The sequence below is a fragment of the Corticium candelabrum genome, chromosome 7 (assembly GCF_963422355.1).
Source record: "Corticium candelabrum chromosome 7, ooCorCand1.1, whole genome shotgun sequence".
Classification (NCBI taxonomy): domain Eukaryota; kingdom Metazoa; phylum Porifera; class Homoscleromorpha; order Homosclerophorida; family Plakinidae; genus Corticium; species Corticium candelabrum.
Genome location: NC_085091.1, coordinates 1,348,664 through 1,368,663, shown reverse-complemented (window position 1 = coordinate 1,368,663; position 20,000 = coordinate 1,348,664). Strand labels below are relative to the sequence as shown.

At 41.0% G+C, this 20,000-nt stretch overlaps 3 protein-coding genes across 3 annotated transcripts in view; 1 reads left to right on the top strand and 2 right to left on the bottom strand.

Annotated features, from left to right (window-relative positions):
• Positions 1 to 3,846, bottom strand: part of LOC134182058 (MAM and LDL-receptor class A domain-containing protein 1-like) — a 7,715-nt gene extending 3,869 nt beyond the window's left edge. Inside the window, exons 1-4 of the mRNA XM_062649381.1 lie at positions 3,726 to 3,846; positions 3,031 to 3,540; positions 1,525 to 2,472; positions 484 to 1,464 (exon numbers count right to left, since the gene is read on the bottom strand). Coding sequence (XP_062505365.1) covers positions 484 to 1,464; positions 1,525 to 2,472; positions 3,031 to 3,540; positions 3,726 to 3,792 — 2,506 coding nt within the window. The 5' untranslated portion in view covers positions 3,793 to 3,846. The remainder of the gene's footprint in view (positions 1 to 483; positions 1,465 to 1,524; positions 2,473 to 3,030; positions 3,541 to 3,725) is intronic.
• A 270-nt stretch (positions 3,847 to 4,116) lies between these two features.
• Positions 4,117 to 9,357, top strand: LOC134182095 (solute carrier family 35 member E2A-like). The gene is made up of 4 exons (XM_062649429.1): positions 4,117 to 4,720; positions 5,170 to 5,223; positions 7,520 to 7,592; positions 8,871 to 9,357. Exons 1-4 carry the CDS (start codon positions 4,140 to 4,142, stop codon positions 9,204 to 9,206), a joined length of 1,044 nt encoding a protein of 347 aa, XP_062505413.1. The 5' UTR covers positions 4,117 to 4,139; the 3' UTR covers positions 9,207 to 9,357.
• A 935-nt stretch (positions 9,358 to 10,292) lies between these two features.
• Positions 10,293 to 20,000, bottom strand: part of LOC134182203 (solute carrier family 2, facilitated glucose transporter member 3-like) — a 10,033-nt gene continuing 325 nt past the window's right edge. The window contains exons 3-14 of the mRNA XM_062649581.1: positions 19,914 to 20,000; positions 16,424 to 16,587; positions 16,081 to 16,196; positions 15,671 to 15,804; positions 13,897 to 14,041; positions 13,473 to 13,528; positions 13,184 to 13,315; positions 12,437 to 12,541; positions 12,156 to 12,278; positions 12,014 to 12,092; positions 11,158 to 11,285; positions 10,293 to 10,686 (exon numbers count right to left, since the gene is read on the bottom strand). The exon at positions 19,914 to 20,000 is cut by the window's right edge and continues 33 nt beyond it. Of these exons, the coding sequence (XP_062505565.1) occupies positions 10,501 to 10,686; positions 11,158 to 11,285; positions 12,014 to 12,092; positions 12,156 to 12,278; positions 12,437 to 12,541; positions 13,184 to 13,315; positions 13,473 to 13,528; positions 13,897 to 14,041; positions 15,671 to 15,804; positions 16,081 to 16,196; positions 16,424 to 16,587; positions 19,914 to 20,000 (1,455 nt within the window). The 3' untranslated portion in view covers positions 10,293 to 10,500. The remainder of the gene's footprint in view (positions 10,687 to 11,157; positions 11,286 to 12,013; positions 12,093 to 12,155; positions 12,279 to 12,436; positions 12,542 to 13,183; positions 13,316 to 13,472; positions 13,529 to 13,896; positions 14,042 to 15,670; positions 15,805 to 16,080; positions 16,197 to 16,423; positions 16,588 to 19,913) is intronic.

Below are 20,000 nucleotides of genomic sequence, written 5' to 3'. Positions count from 1 at the left end.
CACATGTGGAATTCTTGAGAATCGACCACGACCCATGATTACACATGTTCTACAAACATTTTACTCAGCAGAGCCACTAAAGCATGAAAGAGCAGCACCAAACCACATCTTAACCCTCAACAAGTTGTTGTTCTATATTTCACATAATGTGACCTCAACACTAGTATCAAGGATTAACCACAAAATAAATTATGTTTCATATATTCTTCTTGCATGTGTCTGATACTCTGATATCATTGCTCTTACAGCAATGTTTCACTAATAATTAAAGTACAACACGACAGCATGCTTGTGATGACAACGATAGCACAAAAAATCTTTCCAATTGCAGCAACCTGTCCAACTACATTACATAATAATTACTTTTATTTAAATATTAATTAAGGCATCTATTAACATTAATAAATCAGTAATTAATTAATACCAATAATATAAACAAAATCAAGGTTTAGGTATTACGTGCTTCATAACTTAGTCCCTAACCTGCATTTGTGTGGAAACAATTCATATATGTGACATCATCCACTGCTATAGCAACAGGGTTTGACATCTCGCTTTGCACTGATATATCGGCTATCACTTGAAAATGACCTTGTTCCACTACGTGATGCTCGGCTTGCAGTAAATGCCATTCAGTTATTGGATATTGTGGCAGCGTCGTGCTACGCAACAAAACTGAGGAATCACCAGAATGTGACACAAAACGTACTGACAAGTTTGCTGATGTGGATAACACATAATCATCGTTCATAACAAAATACCACAGTTGAACGCCACATATATGCATTCCGGGTGACATGGGAACACTTCGAAGCACAGCAATGCTTTCATTATTATTACGTCCGACTGATGCACGAGCATAGAGATAATATCCGTTTACTGCATGTCTTGTGTGATCGTTTATCAGACGTGATGTATACTGGGGTGGGTTACCATACCAACGTATCCAAACAGCATCACGAGAGTCGTGCACAGATGCATGCCACGTGCAAAAATCTCTATCAAACGTACATGTTTCGAAGTCAGGACATGACAGCAGTTCGATATTATCGATCCCTAACTGTGCATTTTGACCATCCCCGACAGGTGATGCTTCAATAGTGACGTCTGACACACTAGGTTGTGATCTTGGGTCTATAATTACTGCCTCCACTCTTTCCCACTCATCAGCGGCAACTGCTAGAAAGTGATGATATCCTGGTGTAGAATAATGATGAGAAATGATTGTAATGTTATAGCAATGACGAGATGTATACCAGAAACGAATAGAACACATGGCCTGTTGCACACGATGAATGTCGGAATGAAGACGCGCCAATCCTGGTCCACTGGTTGTGATAAACTTACGGCCGAAATGTAAGTGATCCGATAGAGACAACTGTGTCTGTAAATTCCACCGGAAATTGCTTGCAAGTGGTGAAGCATCATGCCATATGAGACTCGTGTTCTGCTCAAACGTGCTATCTGTACATCATGCAAACAATCATTATTATTATATACAGTAACACACAGTGATTGACATACAGTGACAAGTCAAGTATTGCAGAGAGTCAATAATTGCGTTGCCTTGTGCTCCGTCCTTCTTCCTCGCTTCAATGGAAACAAAAAGTGGAAAGTCGTAAAGAGCAATCTCCTCTACTAACATTCCATCATTTTCACTGTTCATCAGGTTAGTCACATTCTCATGGTTAGTGTACTGGTGCTGGTGGTGGCTTCTAACAACCATCTCACCCTCAGAAAAATGACCTTCTAGCTTGTATGTAATCCGTAAGGAACATATGTTGTCACTCGAGTTGATCCACGATCCAACTAAGCATGCTAATTCTCCTCCCTTGTTTTGTCCATCAACATTGACAAGCAGATGATTGTGTGTGACGTCTGTTTTGTTCAACTCTAGCTGCCACTGCAGAGTTGCTTGCCTTGAATTTCTCCACGAGCAAAAATCGAGTCCGAACGTACACTCCTGAGTTGATACACACGGCATGTACTCGACATCATCCACAGCAACATCACTCGTATCGTAATCTCCAATAACGGCTTTAATATAAACTCGTAATTTGTCTACACGATTTCTGTGATCATTCCAAAAGTCTGTTGTCAGCTCTGCTTGCCGCCATTTGTCTCCTTGGTTTCCCTTGATTTTCCAAGAATTAATAACACGACCACTAACCGTCTGTATGGTAACAGTCAATGAGCCAGAACGCATGCCATACATGTGATATGCCCACGACACACCACACACGTTGTCACTATAACTCAAATCCCGTCCGGCTGTGATTGCCAGTTTACGATAATTTCTTCTTGCTCGCACGTACAGGTAGTGACCAGTCGGACTGCGCAACGTGTAGTCACCATCTGGTCCGGTATTATGGGAATACGTTGGACCAAAATGACGTGTCCACTGTGTCTGCGATCGCCAAGAACGTGCCCTCACGTTATGCCATCCACAAACACCGTCTTCAAATGAGCAAACTACAACACAAGAAAGTCACTCAACTAGACCACGTATTATCAATCTGTTGTTGCCTGCACGCGTTTTTTATGGTAAGTCGACAAGAAAAGACAAACGAAAACAGTCACACTCAAAGTGATATTATAAGTCTGGGAAATTACTGCGCAGTACATATGCAAACTGACATGAGTGAAGGTTTGTAATGTTGTTGTTTATTAAATGCAAAATTATAAACACAGCAGAGTAAACATAAATATTATACTTAAATATGAAAATCTGTCAATCAAGATAAGTTGTCAGAAACATTTCATTTCAATAATCACTAATGTATATTATAAATAATTTTGTTAATAAATATAAATCTTATTACTTTGGTATTAATAATTAAATAAATTATTAATTAACACATTTGCAAAATTTGTACTTATAAATTACATCAAAATTCCACAGTAAACAGAGACAAGAAGGCACAGACACAAAGACGGAGTGCAAACTATGCAAACAGTGGCAACAAGTTAGGCCACAGTCCAGTAAACGCACACACTAATTGATCGCATATGAAACGTGTCGGTCCATACCTGAGCAGGATATAAACTGGATGTCATCCAATGCCAGCAAGTCACCAAAAAACGAATTTATAAACATCTCAAACTTCACAACAGACGACGAGTCGATATGCAGGGGAAAGAACAACCGCTGCCAGCTACCAAACGTGTGATGCAGCACAACAGCTTTAAGTGCCTTCCCGTTGATGTTTGGTCGCCCTTTCACAGGCTGTACAGACAAGGTAGCATCCTGCCCACCATAACCCTCTCTGTAGAACGAAAACTTAACACCACACACATTATCAGACGTCACCAGCAACCCGCTCTCCAACACAACTCTTCCCGGAAGTTGCCCGGATATATGCCCATTAGCCGGAAACTGACCGGAACTGGCAGCATACACAAAATGGCCTCTTCCCTCTACCGACACGCCACGACTGCCCCGAGTAACGACATTGCTGCCAATCTGCCATCGGATGCTTGGCTCTCTAGACGCCTGATTCCAACCACAGAAGCCCGCTTCGAATGAGCAACGACTGAAATCTGCAACGACAATTTTGTTCACGTTTTGTGCCGTTCGAGCTGCCCTGTCTACCGTTGCGCATGCAGACACAACAAGAACGGGTCACACACAGTACTGTCAGCATATCAGAGAGACGACATGCGAGTGCGTTCCTGCGTTGGCTTCCGTGTCACGTGATGCGCAAGTACGCGCTCCTTTACCTTACCTACAATGGATAAGGTCGAGGGAAACAGAGCAATCAGAAGGAGGTTAGCAGCCGCAACGCCAAGCATCGTCACCGATTGCAAACCCCAACAGCTTCCGTGTAAAAACTAACGTGAGAAAACATCCGGGATACCTCAAGTATAATATCCGGGAACTGTAAAATAACATCCGGGATACTGATGAATAACACAATTTATAGGTGCTTTGTACATTGGTATGCTGAAACATTGTGTAAATATAGTTGCTACAATAGTTTATTTCTTGAACATATCAATACCACGTGACGTATAATACGGGCATCGCAAAACAAAGTTCTGTCGCATACGGGCATTAAACAATAACGTCACGTGGCATACGGGCATAAAAGCAATGTCACGTGACGATTCGCGCAACAATCATCTGAGCAAAAACAACTATGCATGTCGACGTCAGCAACGACGGTACATTTTTCGAGACTGTCTGCTATCTCTTGTTGTGGTACACGCTCAGTTTCGGCACTCTCTTTCTTAACAAATACATTCTCTCATGGTTGTCAGGGGAACCATCACAACTCGGTTCCATACAGATGTTCGTGACGACGACGTGCGGAGGATTACAACTTTGCACAAGAAATTTTGCACACAAGGCGTTTTCGAGGGGAAAGGGAAGTGTGACGTCATCACTTCCGGTTAAATTGACCGACCGAAAGTCATCGGGTTCCGGTTGGGTTGTCTTCTGTAGGAATATGGTGATTGTGGGAATGATGAGATTTGTGACTGTCGTGTTGGGATTGGTCAGTTTGAAGTACGTGGCTGTGTCGTTTACCGAGACAGTCAAGGCATCGGCTCCTCTGTTTACTGTGTTGATTGCGTGGATGTTGATTGGGGAGAGGACAGAGTTGTATGTTGTGTTGTCGTTGGTTCCTATTATGGGAGGTCTGGCGTTGTGTTCGGCGAACGAGATCAGTTTTACTATGATTGGATTTATGGCGGCTCTGATAAATAATATAGTCGATTGGTACGGATGTGTGTGTGTGTGTGTGTGTGTGTGTGTGTGTGTGTGTGTGTGTGTGTGTGTGTGTGTGTGTGTGTGTCAGTGTGTGTGTGTGTGTGTGTGTGTGTGTGTGTGTGTGTGTGTGTGTGTGTGTCAGTGTGTGTGTGTGTGTGTGTGTGTGTGTGTGTGTGTGTGTGTGTGTGTGTGTCAGTGTGTGTGTGTGTGTGTGTGTGTGTGTGTGTGTGTGTGTGTGTGTGTGTGTGTGTGTGTGTGTGTGTGTGTGTGTGTGTGTGTGTGTGTGAGTCATCAGTGTGCATGGTGGACATACTGTCTGGCTATCATCGTGTGTTGCATGTCTGTCTGTCTGTCTCTTTGTCTCTTTGTCTGGCCCTTTTTACCTTTTTTTGTTTTGTTTTGTTTTGTTGATGTTTGGCTGTTTGTAGTTCATTAAACATAATGTTTCATTATGCTAGCATTCAGAACGTGTACTCGAAGAAGCTTTTGAGCAAGGATGAGAACCCTTACAGGTGTGTGTGTGTGTGTGTGTGTGTGTGTGTGTGTGTGTGTGTGTGTGTGTCGTGTGTGTGTGTGTCTCGTGTGTGTGTGTGTGTTTACATGTGTGTGTGTGTGTTTTTGTGTTTACATGTGTGTGTGTGTGTTTTTGTGTTTACATGTGTGTGTGTGTGTGTGTGTGTGTGTGTGTGTGTGTGTGTGTGTGTGTGTGTGTGTGTGTGTGTGTGTGTTACATGTGTGTGTGCGCGCATGCACACGTGTGCATGTGTGCGTGCATGTGTGTGTTTATGCAGAGTGGAATATAAGGAAATTTTTTGTCTGGACAAACAGGTTTGCCAAAGCCACGCCCATTCAGACCACGCCTATTCTAACAAATTTTGACCCCGCGAACAACACTTCATTTCTATTATTTGACATATATACAAAGCATGACAATAACCAGAACAACTTTGAGACAATATACCTGCAAAGCAATCTTTTATTGCGTTACAGTGAAGTGAAAAAAATATGGAACCTCAAAAGACAAACTTGAAAGTGCACTATAATTATGTGAGACAATAGCAGAACATTAACAGGGAAACTTAGCACAACAATGTGCAAAATTGTACCTTCTGGAAAACTATTTGTAGACGCGGACATAGAGGATTATGCCACATGTCCCAGTCATCTAAACTAAAGCTGCTAATGCTATTGTCTTGGGTCAACTCTCCAGTTTTCCTTGCTCTGTATTGCTTTCTGAAACCTTGATTAGGACAGCAGTTGGTCTTGCATCGTTCCCACCACAGCTGAATAGCGACGTCAGCATGAAAGTCTTGAAGAGTCCTTCATGGTATACTTCCATAAGGTCAGACAAGGTGGTGTTGCTCATGCTGGTGCGCCCGTCTGTCTTGATCAGTTTCAGCGATGAAAACATCCTTTCAACATGTGTGGTAGGTAAAGGGGAGACTAATACTATGTCTGGACAGGTATGAACTATGCACCACATAGACTCATAGCACACCTTGCTGATGTGCAGATATTTTCTAGCATAACGGACTACCTCCTCAACATTAAGAGCATGAATATTAACCCCTTTGCTTTCTAATGGTTTAGCAAAACGAACAGCAAGAGTTTCTACAGCTTTTCTAACCTCTGCATTATCATCAATGTTTTCGTCTTCACTATCTTGCTCAGAAGTTTGAACGTTAGGTTTTCTTTGCCATGTTTGGGTGTCAAGAAAGGCAATTATATGACAAAGAAGTTTTGGTGTCACACCAACCTAGTCGCTCCTTCATTTTATTATCAAGGCACACTAAATCGGTATTCACCTTTCTACAGTTACGTAGTGTGCTGACAGAATAGTTTGCCAAACGGCTCCTTGAAAGAAACCGTTTAGGATCTTTCCAGAAGGACTGGAATTTTCAAAGAAACAGCAGTCACTGCTATGGCTTTAACAAGTTTGACAATGACAAGAAAGAAAACATTCACAAATCAGGATGTTTGATTACCGTCTTGGGGACGATGTTTCTACCAATTCTTGTCTTCATATTTGGTGCTGTGCTACACGCATTCTAGGTGAACATTTGTATTTTACAGCAACTAGTGTCTCACCACTTCACACAAAAGCTTACTGTCTATGACCCCATGAGTGTGAACTTTGAAAATCTGTTATATCTCCGCTGTTTTTGGGCCATCCTGATGATCTCAATGGTTAGAAATCACCAGGTCTGGCATCTGTTTGCTACATTTTAAGCCCTTCCTACCAAAGGAAAGCAAAAGATAACACTTTTGCATATCAAGGATATATTAGCCAAATAGAAATGGTTATTATCCAATTATCCTGTGAGCTCAACAGATCATCAGCTGGAACCACTTAAGATAATTGGTGTAACATCCTCTACTAAGCACACCTGGTGTGACCTCTACCTCATTACTCACTTCCCAGTTCAGGCTTACCGGGGATAGAAAGATAGTAGATGCACCCCAAGAAAACATACTCTCTGATAGTGCACATAGTCTGACTTATGAGTGTCCCAGATCATGCCATTTGGGTGTGACCATGCTATTTGGGTGTGACCATGCTATTTGGGTGTGACCATGCTATTTGGGTGTGACCATTCCAGCAGCCAATGTCCGGACAACACAAGATATCCGGACATGGACTTGTTTTGACCAGACAATGTCCAATGTCCGGGCGTTATATATTCCCCTCTGTTTGTGTGTGTGTGTGTGTGTGTGTGTGTGTGTGTGTGTGTGTGTGTGTGTGTGTGTCCATGTGTATGTTCACGTGTGTATGCATGTGTTTTCCTCAACACAAATTTCTGCCTGCAGCCCGGTTGAGTTACAGTTCTATGCAAGTGTGGCAGCCATGATCATGCAGCTCCCTTTTTGGATACTGTACATGGTAAGCAAACATTCCAGCTTCCATCCCTGATGCTTTGCAGTCAACACTTCAGTACTTTATACACACACACACACACACACACACACACACACACACACACACACACACACACACACACACACACACACACACACACACACACACACACACACACACACACACACACACACACACACACACACACACACACACACACACACACACACACACACACACACACACACACACACACACACACACACACACACACACACACACACACACACACACACACACACACACACACACACACACACACACACACACACACACACACACACACACACACACACACACACACACACACACACACACACACACACACACACACACACACACACACACACACACACACACACACACACACACACACACACACACACACACACACACACACACACACACACACACACACACACACACACACACACACACACACACACACACACACACACACACACACACACACACACACACACACACACACACACACACACACACACACACACACACACACACACACACACACACACACACACACACACACACACACACACACACACACACACACACACACACACACACACACACACACACACACACACACACACACACACACACACACACACACACACACACACACACACACACACACACACACACACACACACACACACACACACACACACACACACACACACACACACACACACACACACACACACACACACACACACACACACACACACACACACACACACACACACACACACACACACACACACACACACACACACACACACACACACACACACACACACACACACACACACACACACACACACACACACACACACACACACACACACACACACACACACACACACACACACACACACACACACACACACACACACACACACACACACACACACACACACACACACACACACACACACACACACACACACACACACACACACACACACACACACACACACACACACACACACACACACACACACACACACACACACACACACACACACACACACACACACACACACACACACACACACACACACACACACACACACACACACACACACACACACACACACACACACACACACACACACACACACACACACACACACACACACACACACACACACACAAATAAACAACCACCCATGCTAACACCCACCATGTACATAATACGTCACCAACTTATTTCAGGATTCCCCGCTGTCCATATTTAAGAAATCCTCATACGTTCTAACTGTATTCCTCACGAACGGATTGATGTTCCATTTCCAAAGCATAACCGCCTACAGCCTCATGTCACTGATCTCACCGGTCACACACAGCGTTGCTAACACAGTCAAACGCGCCCTCCTCATCTGGCTCTCAGTCCTCATCTTCAGCAACAAAGTAACAGCACTGAGCGCTCTGGGAACGATCCTGGTCATTGCAGGCGTGTTGTTGTACAACCAAGCGAAGCATGTCGGTCATAAAACAGCCCAGGAAGACACACACAGCAAGTATGTGTCTCTCACAGAGTACAAGATATGAGGGATGGTGATCGTCTTGTGTGTGAGATTTGTCGACGAAGGAGCTGATTGGGATCGACCATTTTGGATGAGATGTGGTTTTGATTAGTGACAGACATTTGGGTTATTAGATTTGATTAACAGATTGCTACATTGTTTTTGATAACATCAAGAGAGTGACATCAAGAGAGTGTATGTTTCATGGACGTGGAATTTACTTGTTAGGTGATTTCTATTGTTTATTGAGTGTTTGCAACATGATTAATTAATTAATCAAATCAGTGTACTGTTTTACGACTCGTATGCTTGATGATATTAATTATTAATATCAATGGTAATTTACTATTTTATGGTTCTATTATTGATACCTCAATTATTAATTATTAATTTTTATTATTTTATGTAATTATACATATTTAATAATAATAATCACATAATACTTAGCAATAATTAATATAAATTTAATATTTGTTATTACTGATAACATTTATTAATAATTATTGATGTTATTAAATTATATTGTATTGCTGTTACATCCATCTTAGACATCCAGCTGTTTTTCTGTCTGTCTGTAGGTCTGTCTATCCGTGTGTCTGTCTGTCCGTCTGTCTGTCTATCCGTGTGTCTGTCTGTCTGTCTGTGTCTGTCTAGCCGTGTGTTTGCTGTAGGTCTATCTGTCTATCTGTGTGTTTGTCTGTAGGTCTGTTATCCGTGTGCCTGTCTGTAGGTCTGTTTATCTGTGTGTCTGTCTGTCCGTCCGTCTGTCTATCTGTGTGTCTGTCTATCCATGTGTTTGTCTGTAGGTCTGTCTGTCTATCTGTGTGTCTGTCTGTAGGTCTGTTATCCGTGTCTCTGTCTGTCTGTCTGCCTGCCTGTCTGTCTGTCTGTCTGTCTGTCTTACTCATTAGCAATAGTCTCGGACTACAAGTAGAACATTTCATTTTAACAATAACTGTTTGTAGTAGTGAAGATTGTTGACAATAAACTTGATTCTGTCTGTCTGTCTGTCTGTCTGTCTATCCGTGTGTCTGTCTGTAAGTCTGTCTATCTGTGTGTCTGTCTGAAGGTCTGTCTGTCTGTCTACCCTCTACCAGGTGTTTGACCAGACCCCAATCGTAGCACATTTTGACCTCAATTCAAATCGAATCCTCACATACCACAATAGAATTAATAGTTTGACTCATGAGCTACATTAATATAAACAAAAACTACAATACAAATACAGTAAATAATTCTATCAAAATCTCTATTGATATCTAATGCACATCACTAATTAAATTCAAATTTGATATCTACCTTTACCCTTTGATTCAATATCAGTTGGTGGTTAATTCTTCCCGTAAAGCCGAATAATTTCGAGATGCGTGGGTGTGGCTTCTAAAGTATTCAGCCGTCTCTTCGACCGTTTTGTGTTTGGTCTCGGGCACGTAGACATAAACAAACAGCCACAATACTCCACAAATAGCTGCAAACAGCAGCATTGCATATGGATAGAGATGATCCTGAAAGACAAGTAGAGCACAGAAATTGTGTTATAGTAACTTAAGTAAACAAACTATTTGTTAATTTGTTTGTTTGCCTATTTGTTTGTTTGTTTGTCTATTTGTTTGTTTGTTTGCTTGCTTGTTTGTTTGTTTGTTTGCTTGTTTGTTTGTTTGCTTTTTGTTATTGTTTGTTTGTTTGCTTGTTTGTTTGCTTGTTTGTTTGCTCATTTGTTTGTTTGTTTGTTTGTGTTTGTTTGTTTGTTTTTGTTTGTTTGTTTACTTGCTTGTTTGCTTGTTTGTTTGTTTACTTGCTTGTTTGTTTGTTTACTTGCTTGTTTGTTTGTTTGGTTGGTTGTTTGTCTGTTTGTAAGTTCGTTTGCTTGCTTGCTTCTCTGTTTGTTTGCTTGTTTGCTTGCTTGCTTGTTTGTTTACTTGTTTGTTTGCTAGTTTCTTTACTAGTTTGTTTATTTGTTTTTGTTAATAACTTACTAAGATAAAAGGAAATGTGTATCCAATGAGGCCATTGAGCAACCAGTTGACAATACCAGAAAGACTGACTGCAAGAGCTCGAGGACCTTGTGTAAAAAGTTCTGCTACTATCATCCATGGGATACCGCCTAGACCACAACAATGTAATTTGACATACATGGTTTTGAGTCAAATTATATAAATAGCTAATAGTCTGCCACACAATCTGTCCATTTATTTGTCATAATCTGTATGTCAATCTATCTGTCTGTCTGTGTGTTTGTCACAATATTAACTGTCCGTCCGTCTGTCTGTCTGTTTGTCTGTCTGTGTGTCTGTCTGTTTGTGTGTTTGTCTGTCTGTCTGTCTGTCTGTCTGTCTGTCTGTCTGTCTGTCCGCCATCATTTATTACACACAAACCTCTACATATAGAACACTAAAAGTAAAAATATTATCTATGACAGTTCAGGTCAGTGGAATCACGGATACAGCAAACTACAAGTTAAAACTATACGCATGCAAATAGTAGTTGAAGATCACTTCTAATGAACAGTACCTTGAATGGCACTGTTCAGCCTGTCTGCCTGTCTGTCTGTCTGTCTGTCTGTCTGCCTGTCTTCTTTCACTATTGAACACAAAAAGCAAAATTTTACAAGAACACTATAGGGAAAACTGCTAAGCTAAATGTCCATCTACTGAGATATACAAATTGAATACTACTAAAACTCTAATGAATGATGTTCTGAATGTCTCTTTCATTGTCGTCCAATTCTTCGTTTCCCTCTGCAATTCTTATAAGTTTTATCAGTCTGTCTGTCTGTCTGTCTGTCTATTCACTAAACAATAAACCCAAATTTCTACCTAGAATACAACTGACCCGGTCCAATAGCAAACGATGACACTAACAAGACACTCGACACCACAGCAAGTACACCAGGCACAGTTATACCATCAGACTACACAACAGATGCCACTTATATTAGAAAAACAAAAGGCTACAAAAGCACACAATACTTTACTTTATCCAAATTAAATCCAACTTGAAAGCAGAAAGCAATAGTAAGGCACATGTGGAATATCATCATTCCACCCAGACCGTATAGCATTAACGTTCGACGACCAACCCGTTCCATTAGCCTTACCTGCACAGACACAGTAGGTGTAAGACAGCTCAACAAGACTAAAAATTGACACACAAAACTTAATGAAGGGCAAGCAGACAAAGAAAGACAATATGTGAATGTATAACTGAAACAGCGAGAAGAGCTGATACGTGTAAGTGTTGATATTAATATCTTACTGCAATAATTGTCATTGGTATGAGAGAGAATGATGTGATAACAGTTGCGATTGATCCGAGGGAGAGTCCTGCTTCTTTGAATATTGCAGTTGAATAGTAAAACACCTAAACACAATCGGAAGTTTGGAAATGTGTGTTGATAAACTGTGTACTGTGTAAAAGCTGCATCTTGCAATACAGTAGTCTAATGTATTGTGAGATGCATCCCTCCAATACAATAGTCTAATGTACTGTGAGATGCATCCCTCCAATACAATAGTCTAATGTATTGTGAGATGCATCCCTCCAATACAATAGTCTAATGTATTGTGAGATGCATCCCTCCAATGCAAAAGTCTAGTGTTGTGAGATGCATCCCTCCAATACAATAGTCTAGTGTATTGTAAGATGCATCCCTCCAATGCAATAGTCTAGTGTTGTGAGATGCATCCCTCCAATACAATAGTCTAATATATTGTGAGATGCATCCCTCCAATACAATAGTCTAGTGTATTGTGAGATGCATCCCTTCAAATACAATAGTCTAGTGTATTGTGAGATGCATCCCTTCAAATACAATAGTCTAGTGTATTGTGAGATGCATCCCTCCAATACAATAGTCTAGTGTATTGTGAGATGCATCCCTCCAATACAATAGTCTAGTATATTGTGAGATGCATCCCTCCAATACAATAGTCTAGTGTATGGCATGATGCATCCATTCCTAATTGTAAAACACAAACAATCTATTCCATGTAGTTGTCTTACCCCTAAGATGCCTGACAACTGCTGACAAAATTGAAGTCCAAAACTGATAAGTAGTGGTCGTCGCAGGCCGCCATCACAGAACAGCTGAGCATAAGAAACTTGAGAAACGCTCTCTTCCTTCTGCAGCTCTGACTACAACACATTCATAAGCCACTGGTAGATCAAGGTTGCCATTTTTATTAATTTAATTTTTTATTATCATATTTAATATCAATAATTTAAAAATAATGTTAATATCAACAGTCAGTTGTGACCTCAAGTGACAAGACATGAGTGTACAACAGATTACCTGTAGTTCGTTTAATTCTCTTTGTACGTTGGTTGTTCCTCTCAAGCGACGAAGAGCTAAACATTAGAAATCATTCACAACAAAATGACAACCACTGACATCTTACATTAATTAATTTAAAGCAATGATTTAGGAGCAAGATTTTAGTTGCCTATTACAATCATGGTTTGTGCAAAGTCACGTGACCTGAAATTTTGTGTACACAAGCTTTGTAAAATATTTAAAGGCAAGCTGCTGCACAAACAATGAAACTTCCTTGTGCATCATTAAAAGCAGTGTCTATCAAGTGTGAGGCCTGTGTGTCACAACAAGCATGTGCATCATCTGGACATTCAGTGTCACTTGAATTAATTATAATTAAGATTAAAAACTGCACTTGCTACTGTAGAGATGAATTATTGAGCGTTTGTAAATATGAGCTTACCGTCTGCAGCTTCTTTTTGTTTATGTTTGCACAAGTAGAGATAGCGTGGAGATTCTGGACAAAATGGTAATGTTAACAGCTGAATGGTTACAAGCACCAGAGGAAATCCAAACAGTAACCGCCACAAGTGTTTGTTGCCTAGCAGCTGGAAAAAGCAATATTTCAATTAAACCATTGAAAAGAGTAATAATTTATTGTACTGTAGCGATGACCTCTCAATATATTGGACTTTTGTATTAAAAGAAGCATCTCTTAGTACACTAGACTATTGTATTGGAGGGATACATCTCACAAAAACACAGCTAAGAGTGAATTTCTGTGACACTGGAACTGTATCTAGCCAAACCCCTGCCATCAGTCCACCACAGCTAATCAGTCTTGCTCTATCTTTTCTTGTAGTGCAGTTCTGTAAGAATTGTTGAAACTGTTTGTCTTTTTTGATTGACTGCAGTCAAGATTGTAATTTATTTGAACAATTGGAAATATCCTGCAAAGAAGGAACCAGTGGCTCAGTTGTTGTACAGGAAGTGTGATGATCCTCCAAACTTTCATTCAAATCTGCTGCTAAGGACAGAGGCCCATCAACAAAGGTATCAGTGACGTCTCTCTCTATTTCCTAAATTGTTTAAGGTGTTAGCCCAAGCTCCTAGGAAGCTGATGTGGAAGTATCACTGGATGACATTAAGTTGAATCCCTCATTGTTGATGCGGAGTGTCAGTTGTTGCTGCTAGTGTTTTGACAAATCATAGCCTATCATTTTCTCAAAAGTGTTAATGATTTCGCTGTCATGAAGTCCTGCCATTGTGCTTATAAGTCTTGGGGACACAATTCAAAGAAGGTGCATTATCTTTGGAACAGCACAGTACCAAAGAATGAGATTTGCTATCTGAGCATCTTCAAGTTGTGGAAGTCTGAATAGTAATTGCTTTTCTTCTCAAATTTGGCTAGACAGCATCTCTCCACATACAAATCACTTCCCATTGGAGTTCCCAGAACTTCAAATCCTTCTGGTTTTACTGGTATATCCAAATTCCAGTCAGAAATTCCATGAAATGCAAAAGCTTCGCATTTCTTCTCAGTCAATTCGAGACCAATATTGAGGAGGTCGTCTTTCAGCTCTCTATAGTGGGAAATTACCTCATCCTTCAGGCCAATGACTGTAATATCATCCAGATATGAAGGAGTCAATGTGCCATGCACTGCCGTTGCGGTTTATCTTCACAAGCAACGGCTGTAAAGCTAGAGCAAACAGAAAGGGTCCCACTGGATCCCCTGTTGAACTCCTTCTTCTGAGGATATGTAGCAAGTTGACCGATGTAGTCTCGTTGTTAGCTGAGACGGTTGAGCATAACATTTAGAGACAAAGGGAAATAGATCAGGAAAGTTGTTTGAAACTTCAGACAAAATGACCTTCTACTGACAGAATTAAAGGCATTTCTTGCATCCAGTTTGAGTATAACCCAATCTGGATGTGAAAGATGACAGAGTTGAATCAAGTGTATCATCATCTCAGCTCCCCTGGAGTTGAGACATCGTATTGGTGGGGTGCCAAGTAATTAGCTATCTCTTTCTTCCTTGGTGAGCATGCTTTGACCACAAGCCTGCGGATACAGTTACCAAATAACATGCTGCTTTGGCCACAATGCATCCCTCACAATACATTAGGATCATATTGGAGAGGTGCATCTCTCAATACATAAACTTTTATATTGGAGAGATGCATTTCTTAGTACAACAGACTATTTCTATTGTATCTCATCAAACTACTACACACCTTTGGCAACCCAAGCAGCTGTGATATAAATATAAATGCTGTAATTCCAAGTTGATTAAGCAGTCCATAAACTCCACGTACTCGAATAGGTGAGATCTCAGTTAAATACATTGGAGCAAGACCAGTAGTAATTCCTGTCACCAAACAAAGATACAACACAATAAAAAGTGTCCTTTAGAATAAACCACTAAATGAGCAAAATACACACAAACTAATCTGTGCTGCTGTTAACCACACTAGACAATAAAAATTACAATACATTATGAATTGACATTAACAAACTCAAATAACGGTAAATTTATTCTAAAATGTTACATATAATTTACTACAACTGACTCTTAACAAAATATAATATTTTAAAGTTTGTTGCATTGTGAAAAATTAAGCTTTGTGTGCAGGTTGACACTCACCTCCATTAATTCCTATTACAAAGCGTCCACCAATTAACATCGGGAAACCAGAGCTCAATGCCATTATGATGCTTCCAGCTACTGCCAAAATGTTGTTCAACAACATCGTTGGTTTTCTACAACAAAGCCTAGCTCTGTTTACGGGCATGTGCACACACACACACACACACACACACACACACACACACATGCACACGCGTGCGTGCACACACACACACTCACACACACACACACACACACACACACACACACACACACACACACACACTCACACACTCACACACACACACACACACACACACACACACACACACACACACACACACAGCACTAGTACTGTCACCTTCCTAGTGTGTCTGCCATCTTTGCACTGATGAATGCTCCAATTAGTCCCCCTATTGCAAATATTGCTACAGCTAATGCATAGAGATGTTTCCCATTTGAACTAGAAGAGTCTGATGAGTCTTGTGATGAGTGTGTTGTGTTCTCATAAATTCCAATAATCAACTGCATAGAAGATAGAATAATAGACTTTAGAGAAAACAGACTCTATAGCAAACACGAACAGAAAAACAGATACAAAGAAATAGAATGATAGACAAAGAAAGAAAATACAGTAACAAATGCAAACAACAAATAAACTAAACAAAAGGACAACTACAATGGACAAACAGCCAGACAAACACACATGTGGACATACAGACATACAGACAAACATATAATCAAACAGACAAAGAAACAGACAGAAAACTGAAAAAATGGAACCTAAACGCAGCTAGACACCAAGGATGATAACAAGCAGGCAAACAGACAAATGGACAAACAAACAAACAGACTGACCGATTGACCAACCGACTGATCGACAAACAGACAGACAGACACAGCCAAGAAACAGGAGAAGAAGAAAGAGGCAAAGTATAATTCTGTGCTACTGCCATGCAGAAGCGTCCTGCCCATCGATCATTGCCCTTGTTTTCAAACATTTTGGCCATTGGGGCAAACAGGAGCATATGGGTGAACAAGCAGTAAAGTATTTGAACAAGCTGGCAAAGAGTGCAAGACATGATAAAGGAAAACGAAATAAGACCAAATTCAAGAAGTGGCAATCAATTATTTCAGTGACTCTACAACGTTGCAATGCGAAAGTCGTCTCGAACAAACTCATTAGCATAGCAAGATTAGAACATCGAAATGTAGTTTGCTCATGCACCGTAATTTTGTATGCTTCATGCAGGACCGTAATGGTCCTGTTGCGTTAGTGTTAGATTGCTCGTGATGTAAAACGTTTGATCTAAATGAAAATATATGCATTGAGACAGACAGACATTCTGAGATTGCAAACCATGTGATGGAAATGTATTCTGGGTCCAGTCCTTTAGTTTACCTAATGGATAATGTCTCAATGGTGCTGTCATCTGAGGAAGGCATCCATCAAGGGGACCCCCTTGGGCCAGTGCTCTTCTCATTGGGTATTCACAACATTCTGACTACCATACAATGCAAGTTCCAAGACATTGTTGTCCTTGCTTATCTGGATGATGTGATCCTGGTTGGATCATCACTCAATGTGCTTGACGCTTTTGCATCCTTAAAGCAAGAGTTTGGCAATGTCGAACTTCAAATTCAAGACAAGAAGTGTGAGCTGTACTGCCCATTGCCTTTAGCAGTACCAGATTTATTGTCAACAGATATCTCTATTTCCCACACAGAAAATACGATTCTTGGGATTCCTATTGGCAGCCATGACTTCATCTCAAATGTCTGTATTGACGTCGCAAATTCTGGCAATCTGTTTTGCCAGCAGTTACCTGACTTGAATGAGCCTCAGGGAGCAATGCTTCTTCTGAGACATTGCCATGCAAACCGACTCAACCATCTGGCCAGAGGAGTTTGCCTGAATAGCTTGCAACCTGCTGCCACTATTCATGATTGACTGACTAAAAAGTGCTTTACAACTTGGATTGGTACCAGAGATTTAACAGCTAGACAATGGGAGCAGGCAACACTCCCCATACGTCTTGGTGGGTTCGGAATGACACTGTTGCAAAGTGTCTCCCATTTTGCCTTTTTATCCAGCTGGGGTCATTCCCTGCAGGAGTTACCGAACTGGTTCACATCCCTGGCAGATCATGTCAAGACTCTTTTATCAAATTGCAAGGAGAAGGGAAGCATTGGTTATCAACTGGATCAACTATTGGATGATGACAAGGATCTGTCACAGGTGGTATCTAACACAAAGAAACTCCAACACAGATTGACAGATGCTAACAACCAGATTACAGTTAATGCTTTGATTGACAGTTCATCTAAAAAAGACGCTGCACGGTCTGCTGTCTCTGCAGGGTAAGGGAGCTGGGGCTTGGCTCAGTGCTGTACCTTCCTCAAAGAAGTTTGCGCTATCACCCAATAATTTTATTTTGGCAGCTTCAATGAGGTTAGGAATTCCTGTCTCTTTTCCTGAGTGGGTCAACAAGTGCGATTGTGGTCGAACTTTAGATATAAAGGGCTCTGATGCAGATGGATTCCACCTCCTAACATGCAAGAACGGTGGCAGCCCTGTGTGAACCCATGATTCAATGATGTCAGTATGGTCTGAGTGCTTGAGTTCAGTTCATCTGCCCCACAATTGTAAGCCTAGGGACCGCTACACACATTCGAACAATCAGCCTGACATCCTAGTTTATGACTCGGAGACAGGATCTAATGTTGAGTTAGACGTGGCACTAGCTCACCCATGGGCATCAGACATCTTACCTCATGCAGCTACAACTGAGGGGAAGCGCGGCAATGAGAAGGAAGCAAATCAAGGAAAACAAGTACGCCCAGGAACGACTACCTGGTGTATATTCTCCAACAGTCGTGCCTCTTGTATTTGAACATTTTGGCCATTGGGGGGAGAAAGCGTCTGAGTACTTGAGGGTCCTCTCTGCTTTGTGGAGAGATGACAATGGACGATCTAACATTGCTGAGTTCAAAACACACTGGAGACAACGATTTTTGATCAAGCTGCAGCAATGCAATCCAAGTGTGATCTCTAGGAAGATGGCAGTAATTTCAGCTGGACAAAAATCTTGCAGTGTCCTTGACGAATATCAATTTGTTTTAAACTAAGTGGTTAAATGTATTCTGACCCCCTATGGGGTCATCTGTTGTAGCCTTAAGTGTTTGTTGTTGATTTAGAGGAACTTTACTTAAAGACTAGCTTTTAAGCTCTTGATGGAATTTCTTTGAATTTGAAAAATATATGTATTTGACAGACAGACAGACAGATAGACTACTGTCTGTTTCCCATAAGTGTGAACTTTGAAAATCATCAATATCTCTCGTTTTGGACTTCCGAGGTGATCTCGGTATCGTTAGAAACCGCTAGGTCTGGCATTTCTGTTTATCAAATAATCTAAGCCTTTCCTCTAAACAAAACGGAAGGATAATACTTTTGCCTATCAAAGACAAACAGGTGGAGCAATAGTTATTATCCAATTATCTTGTAAGACCAACGGATCAGCAACTGGAACCATTTAAGATAATTGGTGTAACATGGTCCAACTGGAGCAGCTCCTAGTGCTCTAATGAGCACACCTGGTGTGACCTCTACTTCATTACTCACTTCCAAGTTCACACTTACGGGGGGGGGGGGAACAGAGAGTAGTTGCATGGGTCCCATAGACTTGTAGTTTTATGTCTAGCTATGCTTTATCAATGATGTTGTAGTTATGATGTTCAATTGTATTCAATAGAGAAATACCATTGACAGACAAACAGACAGACGGAAAAACAAACAGACAAACAGAAAAACAAACAAACAAGCTGCAGTCTTTCCTCCATATGCATACATCCATTGGTGAATTCAAAACTCCTATCTGATATCCGTACTGCGCAGACGAACCGAGCACAACAGACAAAGCAGAAGACACCAAAAG

Coding starts and splice junctions, on each gene's coding strand:
- LOC134182095 (XM_062649429.1), top strand. CDS start 4,140: ATGCATGTCGACGTCAGCAACGACGGTACATTTTTCGAGACTGTCTGC. Junction 5,224..7,519: donor AAGGATGAGAACCCTTACAG/GTGTGTGTGTGT, acceptor TTCTGCCTGCAG/CCCGGTTGAGTTACAGTTCT. Junction 7,593..8,870: donor CTTTTTGGATACTGTACATG/GTAAGCAAACAT, acceptor AACTTATTTCAG/GATTCCCCGCTGTCCATATT.